The 26,089-nt window shown below is 41.4% G+C and overlaps 1 protein-coding gene across 14 annotated transcripts in view; it reads left to right on the top strand.

Moving 5' to 3' along the window:
• Positions 1-25,729, top strand: part of LOC115570877 (RNA binding protein fox-1 homolog 3-like) — a 1,044,539-nt gene extending 1,018,810 nt beyond the window's left edge. For all 14 annotated transcript variants that reach the window (XM_030399653.1, XM_030399654.1, XM_030399661.1 and 11 more), the window contains 2 exons: positions 21,919-21,997; positions 24,390-25,729. In XM_030399653.1, coding sequence (XP_030255513.1) covers positions 21,919-21,997; positions 24,390-24,434 — 124 coding nt within the window. In that variant the 3' untranslated portion in view covers positions 24,435-25,729. The remainder of the gene's footprint in view (positions 1-21,918; positions 21,998-24,389) is intronic.
• Positions 25,730-26,089: the final 360 nt, after the last annotated feature.

Genomic DNA, 26,089 nt, shown 5'->3' with positions numbered 1-26,089 from the left:
GTTGTCCCCGTACCTGTTCCTGTACTGCTTTCTCCTTTAAACATGCTCAGCATCCATAGCAGCCTTGGCAGCACTCATCTCCCCTCTCAAATCAGTCTGTTGTTGTTTATTTTCCTCTGATTGTCTAGCCATTATAACAGCTTTAGTGACAGTGAGGTCTTTTTTAAGCTGCATCCTCTCTGACAGTGACAAATCACGGAGACCCACTACAAGCCTGTCTCTCAAAAGTTCATCATGCAGTTAGCTATACTCACAGTTCTCTGCCAGTGCATATAATGCTGTGATGAATCCACTGCCTCTGTAGACTGCTGCACTTTCTTGTTGAACTCAGCCCACTCATTGATCACATTTCATGTTAATAATGAAATATGTGTCAAGTCCTTTTCGAACTGCATCATATTGCTGCCGCTGCTTGCTCATTAGCTTGAGCCCCCCCATACCACGTCGTCAGCCTCATGCAGTAGACGAGCTTGTTCACTTGATTAGCAGCAGAGGTGTTGTTCAGGTTACTTGCCAGTTTGAAGCGCTCGAAATTTCTTATCCACCCCTCCCACTTCTGTGGTATTGGGAAATCAAAAGGCTCTTGAAAGTCGCCGCAGGTGCCGCAATCGCCGGCCGTGATCCCTCCGCGGGTGCCGCTGCCTCACCCTCCATGTCATACTTGATTGTCCAAATGCAGGTAACTAAGTGACCGCCTAGCCTGTGACCCGCAAGCTCTATAGACCTGCTCCATGGCAACCTCAGTGTATCCGGTGGCAACGGATTACATTACACCACAGAATGGAGGTGATCCAACCAAACCGTCAGTGAACTTTCCCCCAGAAAACAGCATCCCTCCCTGCAAGAGAACCAGGCAGGGTCTGCTGTTCACTGACGGCAGACACTGTACACAAGGCATAATTCAAGAAATGTGTCTTAGCAAATAACTAAAATCAAATTATGTGAAACAGTGATCACAGCGATTTCAGGCCCTGAGGCCAATTGGGATTTGTGATACAAATACAAATTTATACCGACAGGAAAATTTGGTTACCGATGCAAAATGAGATGGAATTTATACAATAGCTTTATAATTACAATTGGATGATAAAATGTAGAAATAGTCGGATAATATCCAAATATTGATAGGAAGGCTGTAGAGTTCTTTATAGAATTTTTAAAAGTTAAAAAGATGAGATGGAGGGTACAGTTAATTTATCATTTTCTATTGTGATATTTGAAGACAGGAAAAGTCAAGCTGTAGCTGACTAACAGCTTATTGAAACAAGAAAACATAATTTCCCTCCAAAGATGGCTGGCTAGGTGTCTGATCTTGTTTATGATATATTTCCTATTGTATCCAAAAATATTAATCAAGGAGACAGCAGAGGCAGAAGAGAGCAGTTTGTTCCACTCTGTCATTCAATTGTTATTCCCTCTGGACCTCCCTGTCATCCCCTCACCTCTGATCCCTGAATTTGTAGGGCCTTGCAACTTACCTTCCCTCCTCCTACCCCTGCCAAAGATTGCTGCTGTCCTCCCTGTGCAGTTGTCCTTAGGTCTTTTGGAGCCTACTGTCTGCTAGTGAGTCCTCTAGATCAACAGTGATACTGTATGTGTTTATATAAAAACACATGTATACCTATGTGTGTTTGTCTTTGTTTAAGTGTTGAATGCCCCTGCAACGACTGCTGTCTTGGTGTGTGTGTGGGAGTGTGTGTGTGTGTGTGTGAAGGCGCTTGGGGAGCTTATCTAAGGGAGATGGAGCATGTCAGACCCGATAAGAAACAACCACAGAAGGAGCCTGTAGGCCTGAGATAATCTAAGATTTATCCGAGGCAGGAAGCAAGCTGCATCCTTGGGAGAATTATGAACAGAGCAGAGGAGCAGAGCGAGGCAGGTGAGGGGGCATGTTGCTCTCTGCAAGAATTTTTTCATTCCCTGTCTTTTTCTCCTCTCAAGCATTCCCTCTTTTTCACTGTCACTGTTATTCATTTTACCTCCATGGCCAATGCGTAGTATATCCCTCCACGTTCCCCCCATTTCATCTTTAATACTGTGTCTCTCTCATTCTATCTTTTAAGCGCTCCTGGTTTAAAGGGGAGCCTGGGCAGTGGACTGGAATTGAGAGGAGATGGGATAGACGCTGGGAGTGAAAGACATATTTATTGTAGAAGAGAGAAGAGAGGTCCTGTACCAAGTGGATGAGCTAGGACTGAGAAACTCCCCTCTCCTACACTACGCCAGATTAGAGGAAGGCTATCAGGACTGAATATCAAATTCACCATCTTCCATCAGTTCTTAAATAGCATTTGTAGTGAAACAACCCTTTAACACCCATGCCCTGGGAAAACCATATTTTTAGGGTTTCAGCTGTACACAAAAGGCAACAACCTTTCTTGTCAATAAATATATTACATGTTCATATTTATGTTGGTTTTTGCAGCCCCGTCACCATGTGTTAACTTCCACTGGCTCTGCTGCGTTGCAAATCTGCTTTGTTGCAAATCTGCTCCGTTGCAGCTCCAGCAGTCCAGACCCTTCTGAAACAGATATGCAGGGCTTCTATTTCTGCTGGATGCCAGAGCAAGGCCCATCAATTCAGCCAATTTCATCACAGAGCAGACAGGAAGTCACATACCAAAACAACAAAATAACATCCAGTTAATTTTCATTATAAAACACTCCCTGTTGATGCCAGCACAAAAATCTTAAAAAGAGACAAATCTAAGCACTTCTTTTAATACTTTGGTTGGGAACACTTATTTTTGTTGTGTTTATAACACATAAGGTTAAGTGGGGTTGCACGTAATTGTGTAATCATGGCAGGAACTCATCAGTCTCGCAACTCCAGCTAGCCAGCTATTGTAGTATGTCATCCTTGGGCTCTGGGAAGTCAATAATAAAAATAATCTTTATTGTCCATGAATGTTGAAATTTGTCTTTGGCTACACAGGTTGGTCAAAAACACCTCCAGTATATAACATACACACACATTTTATAGACTCATTTTGATAGACTACATTACCTTACCTACCGTTTTTTTTTTTTTCAGTTTGACTTGACTACCTTCATTTTAACACTAGAACGGCCGAAATTCCAACACTACTAGAACGGCCGCAACGGTCATTTTGACCGCTAGATTTTAAACTCTGTAATCTCTCATGTTAACACCCAGTTGAGTGATGAATGCATTCATTGTGTCATGATATTTTTCTTAAAACGAAATAACAGCAAAATGTACATTTTAACAAGTTTAATTATACATTTATCAATATTCATATCATCGCACATAGTAAACCGTAATTATTGCATATTTACACATGATTTTAATAGAGAAATCTCAGAACAAGAAAATAATAATTAAAAGTAACTTATTTGATTATTAAAGAATTAATTTTAATTCTGAATGATATATAATACAAAATAATAATAATCGAAAAAGCTGGAAACAAGCTGCTCTAATACAAAAAAAGAGCCATTCCGATCACTGGTCACAGTCTCCACAGATTACCTCCGCTCTCCTCGCACAGTCAGCACACACGGGCTTGTGGCATTCCAATTGTCCGACATTTGGTTCCGTTTGCAACTCTTTCGGACTGGCACTGCCTCCGTGTCTGCTGCTGCTGCGGTGGTTGCTGCCGCTGCTGCCCACCTTGTGCCGACTGCCGCGGTCGCTTTCCCCTCCATGTATTCTGCCCTCAGCTCCTCTGCCAGCTGCTGCAGGACCTCCGGGCTCTCCTGCTGCTGGTGCTCCTTGAATAAGATGCGGGCATTGATCCCAGTCAGGTCGAGGAGTAAGATGTTGTATAGAAGACCGCCACCGGCCGTGTACCGCCTGTGACGGAGTACTCCCTCGCATCTGGTCCGGGTCCTCGCCGTACTTTGTGTTGTTGTGGTACATCACAGACTTTGGTTTTGCCTTCGCCCCACTAAAGGTGCCCACACCAGTGTGCACAGTCCTCGGGATGCAGACAGTCTTCCTCGGCTATCCCTGTTACACAGTCTGAGTCGCATCACTTCAGCACCGAACAGCTCCGCTGGCTGTTTCACGGAGGGGGGAACTCCGGTTTTTGTTTGCCCATGGTGCCAACCAGGCTATAAAATGCAGCTATATAATAATTAACTCACAAGTAAATTTGCAAGGAAGAGCAGCTGGAGACGCTAACACAGAGACAAGAGAGACAAAGAGAGCAGCAAACCGCGCGAAAAATTTAACAATGAAACCCGCGAAATGATGAGCGGTCAATATGACCGCTTGTGGCCGGAATAGGTATAATCTATAATATTTTCTTTGTCTTTTGTGTAATTTATATAAAAACTATTTAAAATTAAAATTCAGACACATTTAGGAAAAGTCATGAAAGGGCAACATTGCATTTCTTCATTCAACAAAGTTATTGCACATATAAATTTGAAAATGGTCAAAATGACCGTCTTGGCCGTTCTAGTGTTAAGCTGGGGTCGGTATATTGGAACGTCAAGCCCAGGCTTTATTTTTAAAGTATCCAGCCAGTACTCTGCACTCAGGGCTGACACTGTCCGACAACTACCGAATACCGCCGACGGAGTCTGAGTCCTCACGAGCGTTGAAAACAAGAGAGTATCAGTGTGCCGTTTTCATCACAACATCTAACTACAGGTAGCTACCTCATGTTTCATTCACCTGTAAGTAAACATCTAATATTATCATATTGAACGTAAACAACAAACCCATACCCATTGCTAGTACTGATAGCTGTCAAGCTAAAGCCCCAAGAATAATGGTGGGCCTGCTACACTTTTCGTTACCCTCAGCAATTCACAGACAAATGTGAATATTGTGTTGGACTCATGATGATACGATTACATGATGATTTACACATTAGAGCTTCCACAATGAGATCATCCCTGACCCTGATCACGAAGGCACGATGGAGCAAATCATGATGTCAGAGAGGATGACAGGAGGGCAATCAGCAGTATCCGAGGAAGTGGCGGCAGAGGTTGTGGACCTGGGAGGACGACAGGTCAATGAGTCGATTGAGTAGAAGATCTTCAAGCCCATAGGACTGCACATTAGCAGGTGTCTAAAGTAGAACACTACTTACTTTTTTCTAATAAACAACACCCACAACTATTTGTGTTCTATTTTTTGTACAGTATATTGACCAGGCATGTAATGTGGACACACAAGGGCCCTAATCAGAATCAAGATTTTTTTTTGTTCACCATTTGAATTAGTGTTTTGGTGCATAACAATAAACACAGTAAGTTGAAAAATCTAAAGAACGATAAAGGGCTGTTACTTCAAGTCAAAAGCATGCGTAGATCAAATTAAATAAAGTCATATAAACTGGGACATCTGCACAGGAATGTCTAAAGTATTGACCATTGAAAGTGTATAATATACACTTTCAATGGTTATCGTTAGTTATGGTTATTACTGTTATCTGAAACATGGTGTGGCTTCTTCATGATCTCAACTTGCACATTCTGCAAAAAAACGAAAATCACTAATTTAGAAAAAAAACGATCAATCATATCAAGTGCTGGAACTCTGCCTGACACCTATTCATTTGTCATTCTGTATTTATTCCTTGTTTTGCATTATCTCTAACTCGTTTGAATAAAATCTTGAAAATGATAAATGCCTTTTCTTTACACTTCCAGCATACAGAACTAACCCATTAAAGTTCTTGCGTTTAACATGATGCACTAATAATAATAAAAATAATGACTCAGACTTAGACTTGAACAGACTTTATTGTCATTCAGTATGCAACAAATGAACACAGAACAAAATGTTGTTTCATGGGCTCAGCATAGAATTCAAATATGAAAGTATATCAAAAAAATAACACAATAAGAATAAGAATAATACATATTGAAAACAAACATTCAAGTGCAGATTAGTGAAAGTGACATTTTTAAGATTAGGTAGTGCAAATATTTTAAGGTAATAATTGTCACTGAGAGTTCCGCAGTCTGATGACATGGGGGAAAAAGCTGTTACAGAGTCTTGTAGTCCTGCACCGAATGCTGCAGAACCTCTTTCCAGAGGCCAGCCCGGAAAACAGTCCATGGTGAGGGTGGGAGGTGTCTCTGATAATATTCCCAGCTCGGGACATGCAGCACTTGGGAGCAATGTCCTGAATGAGGGGGAGAGAAGTCCCAATGATCTTCTCCGCTGTCCTCACCACTCTCCTCACATTGCTCAGTCAGAGGCTTTGCAGCTTCCACACCACATGGAGATGCAGCTGGTCAGGATGCTCTCTATGGTGCTCCTGCAGGAGTGCTCTCCTCATCCTTCGCAGGAAGTGCAGACGTTGCTGTGCCTTCTTGACCAGTGCTTCAGTGTTCACAGACCAAGAGAGGTTATCTGTGATGTGCACCCCCAGGAACCTGGTGCTGCTGACCACCTCCACAGCTATGTTGTTGATGAGGAGTGGAGCGTGGCTGGGCTGCTTCTTCCAGAAGTCGACAATGATCTCTTTGGTTTTGTCCACGTTCAGGATCAAGTTGTTTTTGCAACACCAATCCACAAGCTGCTCTACCTCCTCCCTGGGATGATCCAGGTTGTGGTCATACCTGATGATGCCCACCACTGTTGTGTCATCCGCAAACTTCACAATGTGGCTGGTGGTAGCCCTTGGGACGCAGTCATGAGTCATCAGAGTGAACAGGAGGGGGCTCAGGATGCAGCCTTGAGGGGAGCCTGTGCTGAGGGTGATGACACTGGAGGTATTCTGACCGACCCACACTGATTGTGGTCTCTCATTGAGGAAGTCTAGCAGCCAGTTGCAAGGGGGGGGGGGGGGGGGGGGGGGGGGGATGCTGAAGCCCAGGGTTCCCAGTTTGTCTACCAGATGCTGTGGAATGATGGTATTAAACGCTGAACTTAAGTCCAGGAACAGCATCCGAACATGAGTGTTTTTCTCCTCCAGGTGTGCAAGGCTCAAGTGAAGAGTGGTGGAGATGGCATCCCCAGTGGAGCGGTTTGGCCGGGTGGCAAGCTGGAAGGGGTCAAACGTGGCAGGGAGCCTGAGGTGATGTGCTCCTTTACCAGTCTTTCAAAGCACTTCGTCATAATAGGAGTGAGTGCGATGGGCTGGTAGTCATTGAGTGATGTGATTTGAGCTGTCTTTGGCACTGGGATGATGGTGGAAGTTTTGAAACATGATGGGACTCCAGTGAGGTGTTAAAAATGTCCATTAGGACACAAGCCAGCTGATCTGCACATTCCCTGAGCACCCGTCCAGGTATGTTGTCAGGGCCCGGAGACTTCCGTGAGTTGACACTCCTCAGAGACCTTCGCACCTCAGCTATGTCAAGTGCCTTTTCATCCTGGTGGGAAACAGATTTCACAGCAGGAGAGTTGTTCAGTGCCTCAAACCTCCCAAATAAGTGATTTAGTTTATTAAGAAAGTCCACGTCATCGTTTAATGCAGGAGGGGTAATCCTATAGTTGGTGATAGTCTGTATGCCTTGCCACATATCCCTGGTGTTGCGGGATCATGGAAAAAGGCTTGATTTTTTGACTGTGAGCATGTTTTGCTAGTCTGATGGCACAGTTCAAGTTGGCTCTTGTTGTTCTTAGTGCCATAATAATAATAGTAGTAATAATAATAATAATTGAATTAGGTTAGACTGCTGCTTATTACATTTTTTGAAACATATGTAAATAAATAACACTACAAAAATAGTATACATTTTATCATTTAGACAATATACAGTACAATAAGCATACACAACTATATACAGGAAAGACGTCAAGAGGTTTGACTGTTTATAAACACAGGTCAGTGTTGGCCAGCAGGTTACTGTTACCTCTACTGTTTTGGCAGTGATTGTCCGGTAGATTGAAGCACAATTGCTTATAGTAAAAGTTTTCAAGGACCTTGAAATAACTTTCAGTTTGTTATAACTTTGGCTACATTTTATGCAGTGACAAATATTCCTGACATCCACCAGAAATAGCCTCTGTTACATCAGAATTGTGCCATTTACAATCATTTTATATTTACCAATTCCACTTTTTGGAGGGATTAGCAAAATGTCACTCTCAGAGTAATTTACGTTATCTTTGACAGCAGTGTGTACAAGTGCTGGATTTTTGTTGTACGCCTTGGAATACCTGGCATGTGAGAAAGGAGTTCTATCATGTCCGCAAAAATTATAATAAATTACACAAAACTGGATAAGGATGGAAAACTTTACAGGACATAAGTTATATCTGAATGTGTTTATTGGGCTTCAAAATTGTATTAATTCTCTAAAAGACAACACAGGACTGTTGCTATGTAAAATAAAAAAAAAACAGTCTGGAGTAAGGAGTGTGATGGAAAGCTTATGTGATGGTGGCACGTGATTATTTACAGGGATTGTATGGTGCATTCTGTGTTTCCCAAATTCTACAGTGGTCAGCTGACAGTCAGATCATGAATTGAAATGCCAAGTCTATTTTCTTTAAAAAGTCGTACTTACATGCAATAGTCCTAAGGCTAACATGTCTGACTGTTAAGGACCAGTACTTGAAGCATTTTCCTGGTGCATGAAATGATGACACTCCTTTTTGTATCATATGCCTGCTAAGGAGCACATTCATGCACATAAAGCAAAGCAACTTGATATGAAGGAAGGACAAATGTATGTATCAAATGTATCCTTCAAAGATACATATAACATGAAAAACAGTGGTCTGATACATGTTGCATCAGCATCAAGTTAAACTCACCTGTCAGAGAGAGACTCTGCAGAAATATTGGAAACATCAGGGCATGATTCTGTTGTGGAGTGACAGAACCATTCCCTATATAATTCCCGTCAGCACATTTGTAGAACGTCTGGTTCAAAGTCTATATAAATGAACATCACATAAATATCATCTAACAACATCTGCTTACAAATACAATACAAACTATATTCAGATATATGCAATCTCCCCATGACCTCCAAACAGTGAACTTGGCCTTTCCCACATGCAGCACACATTAATTGGTCCGCCTCTCTAACCAGCCCAGGGCAGTAGTGCATGTGTGAACACTGCTTTATGGATAGGTTCAATAGTATGTGTAAGCATTGGCCTGCGTGTTAACGGCGGCGTTACATGTAAATACGTTTCACACGGCAGTAGTCTATCATAGAGAGCTAGCTAAAGTTTTTTTTATTTATTTATTTATTTATTTATTTATTTATATTGTTTATTTCGGGCATGTCAATTCATAAACATCACATTTCATCATTATTCAAATAATACAATACACATGGCCGAAAGGGAAAAGCGGGAGAAGCCAAACTTATCAAGTCCCGCCCCCATTACCCACAGGATAAAATCTTCATCCTGATCTTTTCTTGTCATTTGCATTTTACATTTTCTTTTCTTTTTTTTTTTCAACTTCTTTTGTTATGACCTTTGACAAAACATATTACAGCAGTAGCATACAGAACTGAATTCAAGCTCTAGACAGTACATACAGATTACATGTGTGTCTACTGTTGTGTGCCGATTTACAGGGCTAGTTGAGTTCTTCACAGCTCAGAAGAACTTGTGATAACTCACAATAGTGTCACAGTGTTCGTACCTAAGTTATCTCACATTGTTGATACACATTATAACAAATTCCTGCTATGTACAACTGGCATTGGCCTTGGACCATACAATTTTCTCAGGTTCAACTTATTGTTTGGGTACAGAATGGTATTTGTTATGCTCACATGCCGTCTCAACACAGTGTCTGCACAGTGTCTGTTGATTCGTGCCTCTGACCCTTATCAACCCTCCTGTATTGATCTGTACTGATCAACGATTGAATGTACATACTTTTTCTTGAAGCCACTTAGTGTTGCTGATTTTTTGACATCTTCTTCTAGCACATTCCATTGTTTAACACCTTTGACCGATAAAGAAAAGGATTTTAACGTAGTTCGTACTTTACTTTGCCTGAAAATCATGTTCCCTCTGAGATTGTGTCTCTCCTCTCTGTCTAGGAAGAGTATTTGCAAATTATAAGGGAAGCTTTTGTTAGCAGCCTTGTACATCATTTGTAGTGTGCGATAGTTTATTAAGTCATATAGTTTAAGTATTCTTGATTCAATAAATAACTGATTTGTGTGTGCCCTATAGTTGGCATAATGTAAGATTCTATAAGCTCTTTTTTGGAGTATTAACAAAGGCTGTGTGGAGCCTTTATATGTGTGTCCCCACACCTCTGCACAGTATTGCAGGTGTGGAGAGACGAGTGCACAGTACAACAGATGAAGTGCTTTTTGATTTAATATTTTTTGTGCTTTCCAGAGTATGGACACACTCCTGGCCAACTTCCTTTTTAGCTGTCTTATGTGTGGCTTCCAACTTAACATGTCGTCGATGATTACTCCCAGTACTTTGTTCTCATGTACCCTTTCAATATTCACTCCGTTTACTTGAATGTTAGTACTGTTGTTGCATCCTTTTTTCCCATATAGCATGTATTTAGTTTTCTCAAGATTTAGTGATAATTTATTTATATTAAACCACACATGAAGTTTGGCCATTTCGTGATTTACTGTTTCCACAAGTTGGTTCAAGTCAGTCCCAGAACAGAAAATATTTGTATCATCTGCGAATAATATTAATTTCAGAATATTTGACACTTTGCATATATCGTTTATATATAGTATAAACAGCTTTGGACCCAGAACTGACCCCTGTGGGACCCCACAGACTATGTCCAAGCTAGTCGATGTGTTATCACCCATTTTGACATATTGGGATCTGTTGTGTAGATAGCTCTTGACCCACTGCAATGCTACACCTCTAATGCCATATCTCTCCAGTTTAGCTATTAAAATATCATGATTAACTGTGTCAAATGCTTTTTTCAGGTCTATGAAAATTCCTATTGAATATTGTTTTTGGTCAATAGCGTCAGTAATGATTTCCACAGACTCAGTTAGAGCAAAGGCAGTCGAGTGGTTCCTTCCGAATCCATATTGGCTGTCATATAGCAATTTGTGTTTGTTGATGAAGTTATCTAGCCTATTGTTGAATAGCTTCTGTAGGATTTTCGTTAGCAGGACGTTAGCAACAAGCTGACGATGCTAATGATTAGCAAATAAATATGACAGCAATGTCAGGAGCTCACTTTAGCTATGTTGACTACATAATGTAGAGTAATAATACATTTCCACAAACAAACAAACCAGCTCATTGCCTGTCCAACAGAGACACAGCTGCCATGGCATCTGTTTTCATTCTCCATCGTTGAACAGCAACTTCCCTTTGTTTGTAGCCTTCTTCAGTTCAGTCTTTCTTTTCTTGCTCTATTTGGCAGCGCAAGTTGCTGTCGGTACAGCTGGTAATGAAAAGTGTGGCTGTACTTTGTCTGCCATTCTTGCCTGTAAACAATTCCAGCAGTACAGTGAATAGACTCTGGTCAGGCGCAATGAGTGAAGGGCAGAGTCTACGCGGAGTGGGCATGTAAGGACAGATTGATTGACAGGTAGGCTGTCCATACAAGCTGCCTCAAGACCATGGATTGTTTTCCCTTACTTTCCAAATCATTTTACGTTTTAATTTCTGTCTGGATGTTAAGAGATTATATACAAACAAAAAATGTTTCTGAACGGAATCACCAACCCCAGCTTTAAATGCCTATGTTATGAGACTGAATGTAGTTATTTGTCATGACTCTGGTTTATGTCTTTGTATCTTGTCTTGTGTCTTTTGTTTTTCCATGCCCTCATGTGTCCTTTAATTTCTCCTGTGTATTTTCCTATGTTCCCTCTGGCTCCCTCTGTCTATTGCGTTGTTCCCTTCATGTTCTCATGTGCTCCTCCCCTTCGTTACCTCACCTGTTGGTCCACCTCACCTGTTCCTCGTCTTGTCATCAGTGTCTGTGTATTTAGTCTCTGTGTTCCCTTCACTCCTTGTCTGGTCATTGTTCTTGTCAGCGTCTGTCTTTGTCCATGCTCCCGTCCATGTGCCTGCTCCTGTCTGATCCTTGTTCCCCACGGTATGTGTTTTGGATTTGAGTTTTGCATTTTGCCTTTTGATTTGAACTTTGCTTTTGATTTGAACTTTGTCTTACTGTTTTTGGTTGCTACTTTGCCCTGCTTTAATTTGCTACTTTGCTTCTCGCCCCCCGTTTTGCCTGCCTCTGTTCTTGTGTTCAGCTTTTAAATAAAGCTCGCCTTTTGTTTCCCCATATCCTTGCCTCTCGTCCGTAACTGCATTTGGGTCCACCTTCCCCTTTTCCATAGTCTTCCCTTTTACCCCAACCTGACAGTTATTTTAAGCCAAGTGTGATATTTACCTAAACGTAGTTTTGGAGCCTAAACCTAACCAAACAACTTTTTTGTAACATTATTAATATTCCAGAAGTCAAAGTATGCCATACTATGGGAATTGTCAGCAAGCTTTATTTTGAAAGTCTAACCTGACATGGGGCCCTACTTAAATGGTCTTTGGCACTCAGTCTAAAATGCAAGGCGCATATCCAATTCCCATGTTGTGCTTAGACTCTGAATTAGTCATGGGTGTGTTTTGGGTATAACATAACACTGCATATGAAAAAAAATACGCTGATATTCAACTGAGGTGGATGAGGACCGCTGCTGCATGTCACTCTTTGTGAAAGTGATGCACACATCTCAGTCTGTTTAACGGCGGAACAGGTCATAGAAATTATCTTCCTGATCAATAGCACAAGGGATCAGAAGGGTGAAATACATCCTTAATGTGGAAAATATTATTGATGTTATATGCAGCGATCCTCCCACAGCAGAAGAAATACGTGCATCACCACCTTAGCTAGCACAGTTGCACACAAGGAACCACTGATAAACATCATTGATTATTTAAAGCTCCTGACTCACTGACAGGATCGGTCAGTATTTCATGTTAAGTTAAGTTCTGTGTTCTTCTACACATCAAAAAGTCACACACAGTCCAGATACATACAGTAAAATAGTCTGCCTTGAAGTGGCTTGTCACAGTGCGTGCTGTGTCAGCCTTAATAGAGGTTGTTTTGCATTTCCTGTTTTGTTTTCCCTACCTGTTTCCCCCCTCATTTTCCCTCACCTGCTCCTTCCCAGTGTGTGTGCTTGATGGCATTGTTTGCCGCTGCAGCAGAGACGTACCAGAGCTTCATCTCCTATCTCCAGCCATTACATAACCCTGGTCTCTATTTCACTTTGGTTGCCATTGTCCTCTCCAGCTCACCTGCTGCCTGCTTCTTCCCAGTGAGTCCACTCAACTGTGGAACTTGTATCCCGGTGCTCAACTGCCTGCCCTCGTCTTCATCAGTCATCTAAATTGCTGAAATAAAACCTTTTTTCTCTACACAACTCCTGGTTTCTCTGCTGTTGGGTATGCCAGCACCAAAACCTAACAGAGTAATCTGGCCAACACAGACCTAGCAGAGAATGAGTATCTGCAACAGGCTCTCTCCACCCAAGGACTCAGGTTTGGTCAGCCTGAGCAAGCTCCTCAGGATGTCATAGAGGTTTTAGGAGGACTAACTAACAGCATTTCTAAGCTGGGCAGCCGCATGGATGAGGTGGCCACACAACTGCCTCATCTTCCATTCCCACTCCAGTGACCCCCATAATCTCCCTCGTAAACTGTTCATCCCCATCCCTGGTTTTTGATCAGGAGCCTAACACTGATGTTTAATTATTTAAATAGCTTTTGGTATGACTTTAGTTGATAGAGCTCCCCAGTGGGCAGTAGTTATAACCAAATCTAATTTACCTTTGTGCCAATCTGACCTGCTATTTGTTGCTGAGCTGCTTAAGATGGAGCATCCTGGTCAGGTGAAGAATAGAACAACTTTGGTAGCTAATTATACAGTGATTTTCGGGGGTTGGAAGATGTGTCACTGCAGGGGGTGAGATGAAAGGAGAAGGCTGACAAGCCAAACCCCCACCTCACCTTTCACCTCTTTGTGGATTCACCTACAGAGCACCCTCTAATGACCACAACACTCCTTACCCCTCCCAAAGACCTTTTTTCCTTTGATGTTACAGTCCTTACCAGTTGTGTATGTATCGACGGTGCAACCGGTGCAGGTGCACCGGGGCCCAGACGCCGTCAGGGGCCCATGAAGGAAGAAAAAAAAAAACCCAAAAGACAGCTGTCCAGAATTGCCACAGGCCCTGTTTTTGTGAATGAAATATCTGGGGGCGGGTCGGTCAGGTAACGCTGAGTGGCCTTGATTCCTATCAGTCATGATAAGTCTCATCACCTCTCCCCTGTGTCTGCAGCTGAGCACTGTGATGCATGTCTCTCTCCCCGGGCCGGGAGAGCTATCATACTGTAAATTACCAAATAATAGCTGGGGCATTTATTTGGGACCAGGTGGCAATTCGTGACAGGCGTTTAATTCCTTCCTCTCAAAAATCTGGAATGAAAATGTCACAAACTTTGCCAGCTTCTCTGTGAATTCTCTGGCATCATTCTGCAAGTGAAGTCGTTGTGGCGGAGGAAATGATCCAGCCAACCAGCACTAGGGACAAACTCCTCATGTCTGCTGTCACTCACGGTGGCGTACATTTGTGTTGCCATCACCCTGATCATTTTGCGGGACACTCCCTCATGGCGTGCCCGTTTGCTGATAACTCATCCCCGCATGTTTATCTCAAGCTCCTCACTAGACTTCTTCCTGCCTCCAGCAGGCAGCCTGGCCCTGTTGCTGTCCTCCTCGGACAGACGCTGAAGCTCAATTTGATTTTTTCGCCAATCTCTCACTCTCTTGGGGTCGACAGAGAAACGTCTAGGCGCAGCAGGAAAAAAAAAAAAATAAATAAATAAATGAATAAAAATTAAAAAAAACGTCCGTCCATCGGCCCATTATTGATCGGCCCACCGGGGAAAATCCCGGTACTCCCGATGGCCAGTCCACCCCTGCAATAGCAATTCTCTCCGGTGGCTGTGCGTGTGTCCAAGCGTGTGTGTGTGTGTGTTTACTAATATTTGCACCGGGGCCTATCACCATGATGTTACGCTACTGCTCCTTGCCTAACTTACACTACCTTAACTTTTTTTCAAAACTGTCTCCACAACTCTACCACCTGGTCCAGATTCGGGGGGGGGGGGATGTGTGGAAGGTTGCTTCCAACACACCTCTTGGCCATTTTGAGTATTTGGTAATGCTTTCTGGTCTCACCAATGCTCCTGCAGTTTTTCAAGCACTCATCGAAAACATTTTTTCCAGCACCTGCTCAACCTCTATGTTTTTGTCTACTTAGACTACATCCTCATCTTCTACCGGAGCGCTTCCGGCATGTTCAGTGTTCAAGGTCAACTTTAGTGTCACTTTCACAATATATCAATTAGAGATGCACCGATCGATCGGCAACCGATCGCAATCGGCCGATAATGCCCCTATCGGTTTTGATCGGAGTTCTCAAAATAGATCACATCAGGCCGATCAGATGACGTTTAAGTATAAAGACAGTGCATTAACTGCATGCAGGGAGGGAATTTCATGGCCGCCGTTGCCCCGTGCCACAGTGGCCTCTGTGCCCCTGGCCCGGTCAGCGTAGCAAGCTTGCCCTGAATTACAGCCACCTGAGTGCACAGTAGTCACTCACAGTAACTTCATTGATTCCGCGGTTCGCGCAGGTGGAGTCTCATCATCACGATGATCTCATGTGAAAGCCTCTCACACAGCAGCAGCAACGTCTCAAAACAGAAGAACGAAACTTACAGCACAGCGAGCGAGCGCAGCGTAACGATGATACGTAACTGACTTATGTGGTAGGATTTAGTCTGGTAAAGTTGGAAATATATTCACAGATTCGAACTTCCCGGATCAATAACTCATAAGTGCAACCTTGTTAAAACACATACGACGGCTCTTTCCTACCGTACTATGATAGACAACGAGCTACAACCGTATTTTCATCTAAACGAGCGTCTGGACATTAACTCTGGTCTGTATGGTCAGCCGGCTGTGAGACGAGGGCGCAGGGACCGTCTACAAAGTGTAACACCGAAAAGAGAAACTACAAAAAATTCAATAACTTCACTTTTATTCAGAGTGTAGTGTCACCAAAATCACTCCACACATCAATCGTCTCCTGCTGGTTATTCTACAATTTTTTGTTTGGAAAAAATGTGCTTTGCCATAATTTTGGGGAATTTCTATTGGGAGAAATATAACACTAATATTCAGTGTAGTGTCACAAAACTCACCTCACCCTAACCCTACTTAACAAAAACTACTTTCTAATGTAACTTTAACTTGATTTTGGTATTAAAAAATGTTTTAATACACAATCCATGTCTTATTATAAATTAGAATGTTATGGTATCAGTCTGAAAGGTAAATCAACACATTTTACTCAGTGGCCTTTGTGCCCTGTCATGTGGCCTTGGTGCCCCTGAAAAAAAAGTGAAGGCCAAATGGACTTGCCCCTAAAATGACGAAATTCCCACCCTGACTGCATGCATTCCCACTAGTAATCTACAGTTACTCTATGTAAGCTGAGTCCAAATTGTCTCTAAGAGAGTCTCTAGAGTGTGAGATATTGCACATTGCCTCAGCCTGCAATAAAACGGTGGTCAATTCATGATACTTTCTCATCTCCTAATTTTATACTTAATAATAAAATGTCAATGTTGTGTAAAAAGAATCATTATTAAATATATGAAAGTTACACAAGACAACAATATAGAAACATTTATGGATTTGACGCTGTGATCGGTGATCAGCAATATTGGTATCGGCAGATACTGATTTTGGTGATCGGTGATCGGCCCCAAAAATCCTGATCGGTGCATCTCTAATATCAATAATACACAAAGGTGTAAAAATATTGTTTCTATTTATCCCAACTACCAGTGCCACAGAGAAAGAAATATATAAATATAAATATAAATATAAATATAGAAAATGAGGTCACACACTTTCTGGTAACACTGGTTTCTCTACTATCACTGGTTTCTCTACTATCACTGGTGTCTCGGCATCCGGTGAGGCTTCTGTGACTGTGCACACCATCATGTTTGATCGGCACTCTATTCAGACTGGCCCCACTGGCTTGTCTCTGTTCAGCCTTCAGCTCCATTGTCCTCTCTAGCTCACTTGTGCTGCCTGCTTCTTCCAGTGAGTCCACTCAACTCTGGAACCCTGCTCAACTGCCTGCCCTTGTCTTTCATCATTCCCCTTAATTGCTGAAATTAAACCTTTTTCCTTTACGCAACTGCTCATCTCTCTCCTTTTGGGCCTGCCAGTACCAAACCATAACACAGCTACCCTGATAAATCCTGATATCTTGTTTAACAACATTTATTTCACAAGATAAAAGTGTAACCCTGTTTCCTTTGAAGAGTATATAACTACAGCTTTTAGGTTTGCTGATTAATTGTAGCGCAGTATTGGATGCAGTGACATTACTGCATTCATTGAAACATTCTTAATAAATGAAAGCAGCCTCTCTTATCATAAAATCAGAGTATGTGTGTCTGTTACTATCTGAATGAGGTGCTTTTGACTTGTCTATGGGGCAGTTGCTCTCTGCTGCCTCAAGATAGCAATATGTAATCAGTGAACCTCACCACACCTCACTTAAATACCAACACGCCCAGGGGCACACAGGTGGTCACAGGTACATTTGCCATTTACACAACATGGCCACTTGACCTGAACCTAGCGATGACTGTTGCTGCACTGTGTGCCGTTTTGCACAGAGTGTAAGATTGAGCCCAAAGTAGAGGGCTGCATTGGGATTGGTCCCGCGGGACCCAACCCAAATCTCGTGGGAGCGGGCAGTTTGAACTTTGCTGCGGGCAGGAACGGGCGGCTAAAACAAACACTGCGGGAGCGACAGGAGTACATGTGCCGTGTGACGTAATGGTCAGAAATTCAGTGGAAGCGGGCAGGAGCGGGATGAAGAAAACAGCCTCGCGCAGGGCTCTAGCCCAAAGTGTATTACATAGTGTTGCTAACTTGACTGCAGAGCCCTTCACGTGGAAAACCGACAGTTGAGGGCTCAAGGGGTGTATCTTTGTAGGTAGTGAGTAGTGACAATATCTTTGTTTTATGAATTCTAATTTTAAAATGTTTGTTTATTTTGGAACTTATATCATTTACCATTTCACTAGAAAGGGTAAGTCACGCTAATTTCAGTAATACATATGTCAGATTGCACTGAGACTAATCAAAAACTGATAGGGATCTATCATTGATGGAAAATGATTAGTATTTTCAGCCAAAACACTGACACTTCTTCCTTCCCTGACATCCTTAGGTCTTCCTCTGTAACACAGTCAAACATAGAATAGTGCACCCATGCAGCCCCTTAGCTTTTCACTTCAGACCTACAACTATTAGAAGATAAACAAGCAAAACAGGAAGAGACACATCTAAATAAAGCAGTCTGCCATCAGGGAAAGAGCGATGGAGGGGTGGAATGAAAAAAATAGAGGGGTGTTGAGGTATGGGATTAGTTCCAAGTCAATGAAAAGATGGTAAATAAGCCTCAGGAGACAGACAGACAGAGATAAAGGGAGAGGTGGCAGTAAGAGGGGACACTGAGGAGAGATGATGAGAGGGAGATGAAGAAGAAGATGGCATCAAAGGGGGGGTTGTATGGGGCACCATACTACCCTATTCAACATTCTTTGATTGTGTCTTTCACCTTCTTTAAAGAAATGTATAAAAACTGAAAAATGCCACTGCAAATAATTCGCCCCAGACCAGACGTGCATAGTTGTTATGTGGTAAAACTGATGTAGATTTTCTATATTGCCACACCGTATTTCATACATGTTGGGAAGCACTTTTTATCCAAAAATGTTTTTCTCTTCACTAACCTATATTTCCTTTTGCCCAATGTCTTATGTCTGTTTCCCCACCCCAAAGGATGACTTTTCTCCTTTTTTTGCCTTAATCATTATCTTATTTCTTATTTTTCCTCCTCCCAACCATTTCCTACTTTTATAACACTGCACATTTCTTTTCTTATCTTTTTCTCTCTTTTCCCTCTCTGGCTGACATTCCTTTTATTACAATCCTTCCAGAAGATAAAACCCTCATCCCCTTTTTTTCTCATATATGAAATCTTTGCAATCACACACTCACTGTTACAACATTCATTTATGGGAAGACATCGATTGCATTTTCATCCTATTGGTCTGTCCTTAGTGGGAGTGAGAGGGGGAAATGATTATAGATCTTGCCTCCGGACCCAAGTTAAAATAGACAACCAAATGCATTATGTGTCCCATGCATACTCATTGTGGCTGGTTGGCACTCCCTATACCTTGTCAAATCCATTCAATCAAAGCCGACATGCACAAGGTTTATGTCTGGGGAAGGGGAAAACATTATTTCCCAACTGATTAAAAATCCCCTTTGGATACACTGGTTCAAATCCATAGATGTATGTTCACTGAATAAGTCAAAATGTCATTCCAAATCTACTGCGAGAGATGGAGGGATGGAGAAAAGAAAAGGTGACTGCACAGGAGAAACTGGCCTTCACCTGTTGTGTGTGTCCTCTTAATGTCTGTGACATAGTCTACAGATACAGACAATAAAACTGTAGTAAAACGCTGGTATGATGTCAATATGACTCCCGATGGCCGTAAAAGTAGGCAATACTCCGAATCAATATGTTACACATTGTTGCAGCCTCGCTTGACACATGCAGGAGAGGCACAAGTCACATGTCTGTATGCACACAGACCCTCTCCAGTTTGCATACAAACAGCACAGAGGTGTGGATGATGCTGTTCTGACCCTGTTGCACGCCATCCACACTCACCTGGAGAAGCCCAGGTCACTTGTCAGACTGGTCTTTGTAGACTTTTCGAGTGCATTCAACACTGTACAGCCTCACCTGATGGGACAGAAACTGTTACAGATGGACGTCAATCCACACCTAATCATCTGGATCCTCTCATTCCTGTCAGACAGATGTCAGAGGGTCCGAGTCAACGGTCACCTCAGTACATCCAGGTCACTCTCCACAGGAGCTCCACAAGGTTCTGTAATATCTCCAGTCCTGTACGCACTTTACACCAATGACTGTAGGAGCAACAACCCGGACATAACTTACATTAAATACTCTGACGACACTGTCATTATAGACACTACCAACTCACCAGGACAACTACAGTCTGAGATGGACTCTTTTGCAGGGTGGTGTAGGCAGAACTGCCTGGACCTCAACACCTCAAAAACAAAAGAACTGATAATCGACTTCCGTAAAGCCCCCCCCCCACCATCCCCCCTCTGCCAGTCAACAACCAGCCGATTGAAAGGATCGATTCATACAGATATCTTGGGACCATAATCGACCAGAGACTCACCTTCCATATAAATAGTGAAGCCATCTTTTCCAAGTGCCAGCAGCGTTTATTTTTTCTCAGGAAACTTCACAGACTTCAGGTTCATCAGTCAGTTTTAGTTGCTTTTTATAAATGTTTTATTGAATCTGTCATCACCTTCAATATAACAGTCTGGTTTGGTTCATTGTCCAACATACATCGCAACCCGCTTAACAAAATCATAAACATGAGCAGTAAAATAATTGGACTGGCACAGGAATCACTTCACAGCATCTACAATAGACGGACTAAACAAAAAGGTTTTCAGATAGTTTCAGACACTGCGCACACACTACATTGCCACTATAGTCTCCTACCTTCAGGCCTGAGATACAGATCCCTCACTTTTAAAACAAAGAGAGCCATGACAAGCTTTGTCCCAGCATCAATCAGATTACTGAACAGCTGACCCGGTCTGGCTTGTGTGTGGGGGTGTGTGTTCGTGTGTGTGTGAGCGTGTGGATGAGTGTCCTTCTCTTTTTAACATTTGTTTTGTACTTCTATTTTTTTTTTTTCTTTAACATTTAGTCACCTGTATGTATTTATTTGCTTATTTATCTTGTCTAAAATTTGCACTGCACTGACGCTTTTTACAAATGAAGTTCCTAACGGAAAAATAAAGTTCTTTGAATTGAATTGAATTGAATTGAATGGTGCCTCCTCAAACACGGACGCAGAAATTGAAAGCATGATCTCCCGCAACAAACGCATGCTGCTCATGCAGTCAGAGTTTCCAGCCGTTAGGAATTCCTAGCAGGTGATAAACACATACTACATTCACACAATTGGAAGTGGAGAAAAATTTAGAACTCTTAATTTGAAATAACCATGAGATAAATACTGGTTGCAATAAAACAACATTGGAATTCCACGGTTATTAACCAAAAGTTGTAGTTGTATCTTTTCACTTCCATTCTGCATAGTCCTTTATAGATAACAATGTTTAATTAAAGTCAAACCAGACCAACTTCTCAAATTACCCCTCCTAGCATTTCCTTGTATGTGCAGCTGTCACTAACACAGCATTAGCATCATGACTACCACTAATGACGTGGCTACTATCCAAATCAAAAAACAAACTGTAGCAGAGTAAAACACATGGTTATATCAGTAAGTTGGCAGGTTTTGTTACTTACAAATCTAGTAGAAGGAATGTTTGTTTTGAACCATCTCATGTCCTGGTGGTTAGGACGAACACATATCAACTGGGGAACAAACTCGACACAACACCATGGCCATCGTTTTTTACTGTATTATAGGAGTTTTACAGAATAATCTACTGGTGGACAAGTCCACTATCAAAACCACAAGAACACTCTGAAACAGATTCTCTGTGACAGCTCATCAAATTCGTGAGCATTGGCCTGAAGCTTCATACTGGACATAAAGGGCTCTGTGGTCAAGTTAACAAAAATACTTAATACACAACATCTGGTTGGACTTGCAATATAAAGCTTGTTGACAAACAGGTCACACATTATGACACAGTATGACATTGGAATCTTATTATTGTTATCAAATGGTCACAGTTAGGTTAGGTTTACGAAAGATCATATTTCGGTTATTAAAAGGCTGAAGTCGTGAAGAACCTACTGTACTTTCATAGTTAACACTGTTTCCTTCTCTTTTCTCCTCTGTAGTTATGGCAGAGTCTATGCAACAGCAGACCCATATCATCACACGATTGGTCCTGCAGCCACATACAGTGTGGGCACTATGGTGAGTCTGTTCCCTGTTACTTAGCTGCTAACTGTCTGAACAATGTACCACGATGTATGAGGTATCATGATGGACTGCGTCATATGGACATATGGATGTTTAACTTTAGAGGAGACCCTTTTTATGTCAGACAAGGTCTACTGAACTATTAGCAATAAATGACTAACTCAAATTAAATTATTTGCTAATCTTCAGCAGAGAATATTATTACTCTTCAACTTATTATTCCTGAGTTGTGTTTCCCTCTGAGAGATCCATTTTAATGTTTAATGTGAAGCTTTGCCACTTCAGTAAATGAAAAAGGGACATTGCCTTATTCTCAAAATCCCCATTCAATTGTATTGGCCTAAAGCTTCTTGCTTGAAATCAAATCAAGACTGAGATCTCCTTCCCACAGGAAACAGTCTTTTCAAATTCTGCATGGGGAGCTAGTCGAAAGGTTAATGTTTGTTTTTAGCTAGCTTTGCAGCTAACATCAAAGATGAAAAAAGGTAAATCACGAAAGAAAGAGGTCACCCCAGAAGACGGGGGAGAAAGAGAAAGTTTATTTGGTTTTCTTACGTGGGTGTGAATAGTGACTTCCTCCAAAGGATAATGACAATGAAGTACATTCTTCATCAGGAGATTAAAGTAAAAAGAAAACAAGATATACCACAAAATAAGGAAAAGTAGGAGAAGGAGAGGGAGAATAGTAGTTATTGGTGGTAAAGTGGATGCCACTGGAACTGCTCTTGGACTCTGGACAGATCAGAGTTGATACTGCATAGTCAAGTGCCTGTGGTGATGGAAATCGAAAGGCCTACCACTTCCCCAATGTGTCCAGCAAACACTCCTCTTGCTTCCTTAGTACAGCTGCTAGCTAAAAGCTTTCATTAATTACGACCATTTTTTTCCTCTTCATTTACTTAATTAAAGCACTGGCCTGTGTTTTCCTCCTTATCAGTCTGTACTTTTTTCTCTTTTATATTCAAATTACTCCTCCCTTTTCCACATCCTCCCATATACAAATCCCTATTAACTAATCTTTGCTCCAGATTCTGAGTAAAAAATAAATTTATTTTTATGCACTTTGCATTATAAGCTTTAGCTCCAAACAAAACTTAATAAGACAAAACCTGTCAGATCTAGGATATCTTTATCTTTATCTATCAGGTCAAGTGACTTTAGGCTAATACTCTGTGTGGCTGTATACAGGGTGAGATATTCTGTAATAGGTTGACATTCTTTTGGAAACCTGTCAAACCTCTTGGTGCAGGCTCTTTGGACTTTGGAACTTTTTGGGCAGACAGTCTTCTGAATTGCTACTCTGCGGCCCCTGTTGGATGGATCAGGTGGTTCTATATTCTCATGCAGTGATTGTATTTATCTGTACCAGTATCCCACAAATTCCATCCATATTGGGTGTTTCTGCAGTTTATTATTTATGTCCGATATCAACATTCTTTGTCAGAGCAGGAAGTGGTTTGTCTTTTATGAAATGAGGCGGAAAGTAAAGCTGTGGAAGTTGGGTTAGTGTAGTATGTTAGACTTTCATATTGGAATTTATGTCCAATCGCAGACCAGTTATAATGTTAACCTTTACATTAACCAAAACAATGATATTTCCCAAACCTTAACTCAGTATTTTAGTTACCTATGTAGAACACTACCATGAACATAATTCATTTTCCATTAACCATTTGAAGAAGTGTCAATTATTGATGACAGGGTTGGTTGAATAACAGCCTTGGTACCTGGACTATGGAGAGAGATACAGATCCAGTTTTTTCTCTGTCTCTGATCAGTTTTGCAGGAGGGATTAGATTTGGAAAACAATCTTGATTTTGTCTTGAATAGGAAGACCATAACTCAGATTATATTGTTTATCTAATTTAACTACTAAACATACAGTAAAGGACAAGCCACAATGGTTTATGTCTTTCTTTTGTTTTAGTTTTTTTCCATTATGAACATTCATTCATTGTTATTCTTTACATATGGGTTCACTGGATAGTTTTTAGCATCTTGTGGAATAAGATGATATTGACAGTGGCCTTAAAAATGAAACATTTTCAAAAGTGCTATGTTCTTTTACTCCAAATAGTGTTTTTCTTTTTCAAGATGAAGCTGGGGCTAAAAAGCTAATTTAGCTTGTATTGTGTATCTTGCTGGCAGAATCGTACTTATAAATCCATGCTCATATACATACAGCAATCACACACAGAGAATCACATTCTCTCAAATTTCCTTTCTACCTTGTGCACAAATCACTTTAAATTAAACACGAGGCAAGTGGGAAAAGGGAGGAATACTTCTAAGGAGGAAAGAGAGGAATCCATTTTCCATATCAATATTACAAACAGAGGTTCTACATTGAATACTGATTGGAACTTTTTCATCTTTGATGTTGCAGGCTAGCCTTTACAGAGGAGGGTGCAGTCGCTTCACTCCCTACTAGAAAAGAGGGAGACGTCCCCTTTCCTTCCCTGCAAAGCAGAAAATAAACATCAACTAATGAAATGACTAAATATTCACCCTCTTCATGGGAAACTAAAGATAACATGCTTCCAGGTGTTAAATGTGACCCTGGAACACAAAACAACATTCTCGAGTTGCTTCCCTATTTATCAGCGTGTACACATTGTCATATATTAATGTCATGTTTTTACTTTGGAAAAAACATTTTTTGGTCTTTGTTGAATGTATTTGCATTGACATGTCTGTAGAGGAAAAAAAACAACAATACTCATAGTGGACAAACTGGGGAATGAGTTGAAATAGGAAACTTTTAGTCTCCCTCCTCACTCTGTTCCTCTCTAAGTTAATGGTCCGCAACTCAGCTCCTCCCCATGTGCACAAATACTCAGCAATTCCAGTTCGAGCAACAAATTGCTGTTGGATTTAGAAGTAAATTATACAGGCATTCCACCCCTTTCGAGAACTGGCTCCAATTTTAATTAGCCAATAACTGGAGCTGAGTTTCAGGCTGACTTAATGGGGCTTAGAGCTGTTCAGCCCAAAGAAGATGAAACTGCAACAAAATGGCTAGGCCTTCCAAGAAGTGATGCATTGTGAAAATCATAGGGTGCTAGTTTGTATTACTAAATCGGAATTCATGAGAAAGTGATGTATATCAGAGTGTGGAGCAAGAGCTATGAGACAGGCAAGAGGTTCCTATCACTGCTGAATACATTTTAAAGGAGCAAACTATTGTTTACACACAGTACTTCACTGTTCACTGTTTCATGTACCCTCATGTGCTGCATGTAAGCAATAATACCACATTGGCTAAATGCTCATGGTAGTAGGTAGAGTTCTTCTTAGTGCACAGCAGAGAGACAGTGATCTTCTTGAATTTAGTTGTTATACTTACACATTTAATATCATGTGCATGTTAAAGCTGCATTTATCTCATTGTTTGCCACTAGGGGCAGAAAACATTGAAAACATGCTGAAGGATACAGCATCACATATCACTGGCTAACATGTTAGCAAAAACAAATGTCTACTTTCACAGACACAGCATCGAGTTACCATTCATCTGGGGCCATGCGAGTCCAATATTCATTCACCCATTAGATCTGGTTTGGTCTGCACTAGCCTGATTTGACTAAAAAAAGTCTCATCCTATTTGGCCTGACATGAAAGCTTTATCCAGTCGGTAGTGAATGATAATGACAAGCTGTCTTGAATGGTCTTTTTTTCCCAGAATGATCAAATAAATGTTTTTTGTTAGTTCTCTAAATTTACTTACAACAATGTGTACACCTGTGTCCTTTTCATCCACACTTTTCTGTCTCTGTTTTCTGTCATGCATCTAGCCTGTGAGCTGTTTAGGCAGTTGATGTCCCAGTTCTCACTCTTAACTGCAAAACACTTGTAATTACACAGTTGTTACATGAGAAATCAGCTGACAATTAGCACACTTGTTCACTGGGCAGATAATGAATCAGTACATCCTCTACTTAGATGATCAAACTGACTGGGACTTTTCCTTACAATACATTCTGGATATCTCAGGCGAGGAACTGAATAATGATGGAGATAGAGGCACGCCTCCTTTCTGTCATGACACAAGCCCCATTACCATCTTTTCTGCATATACTGCAGCTT

The sequence above is a fragment of the Sparus aurata genome, chromosome 20, assembly GCF_900880675.1.
Source record: "Sparus aurata chromosome 20, fSpaAur1.1, whole genome shotgun sequence".
NCBI classification, from domain to species: Eukaryota; Metazoa; Chordata; class Actinopteri; order Spariformes; family Sparidae; genus Sparus; species Sparus aurata.
The sequence above is the reverse complement of the archived record's forward strand: the minus strand, read 5'-3'. Positions and strand labels throughout refer to the sequence as shown.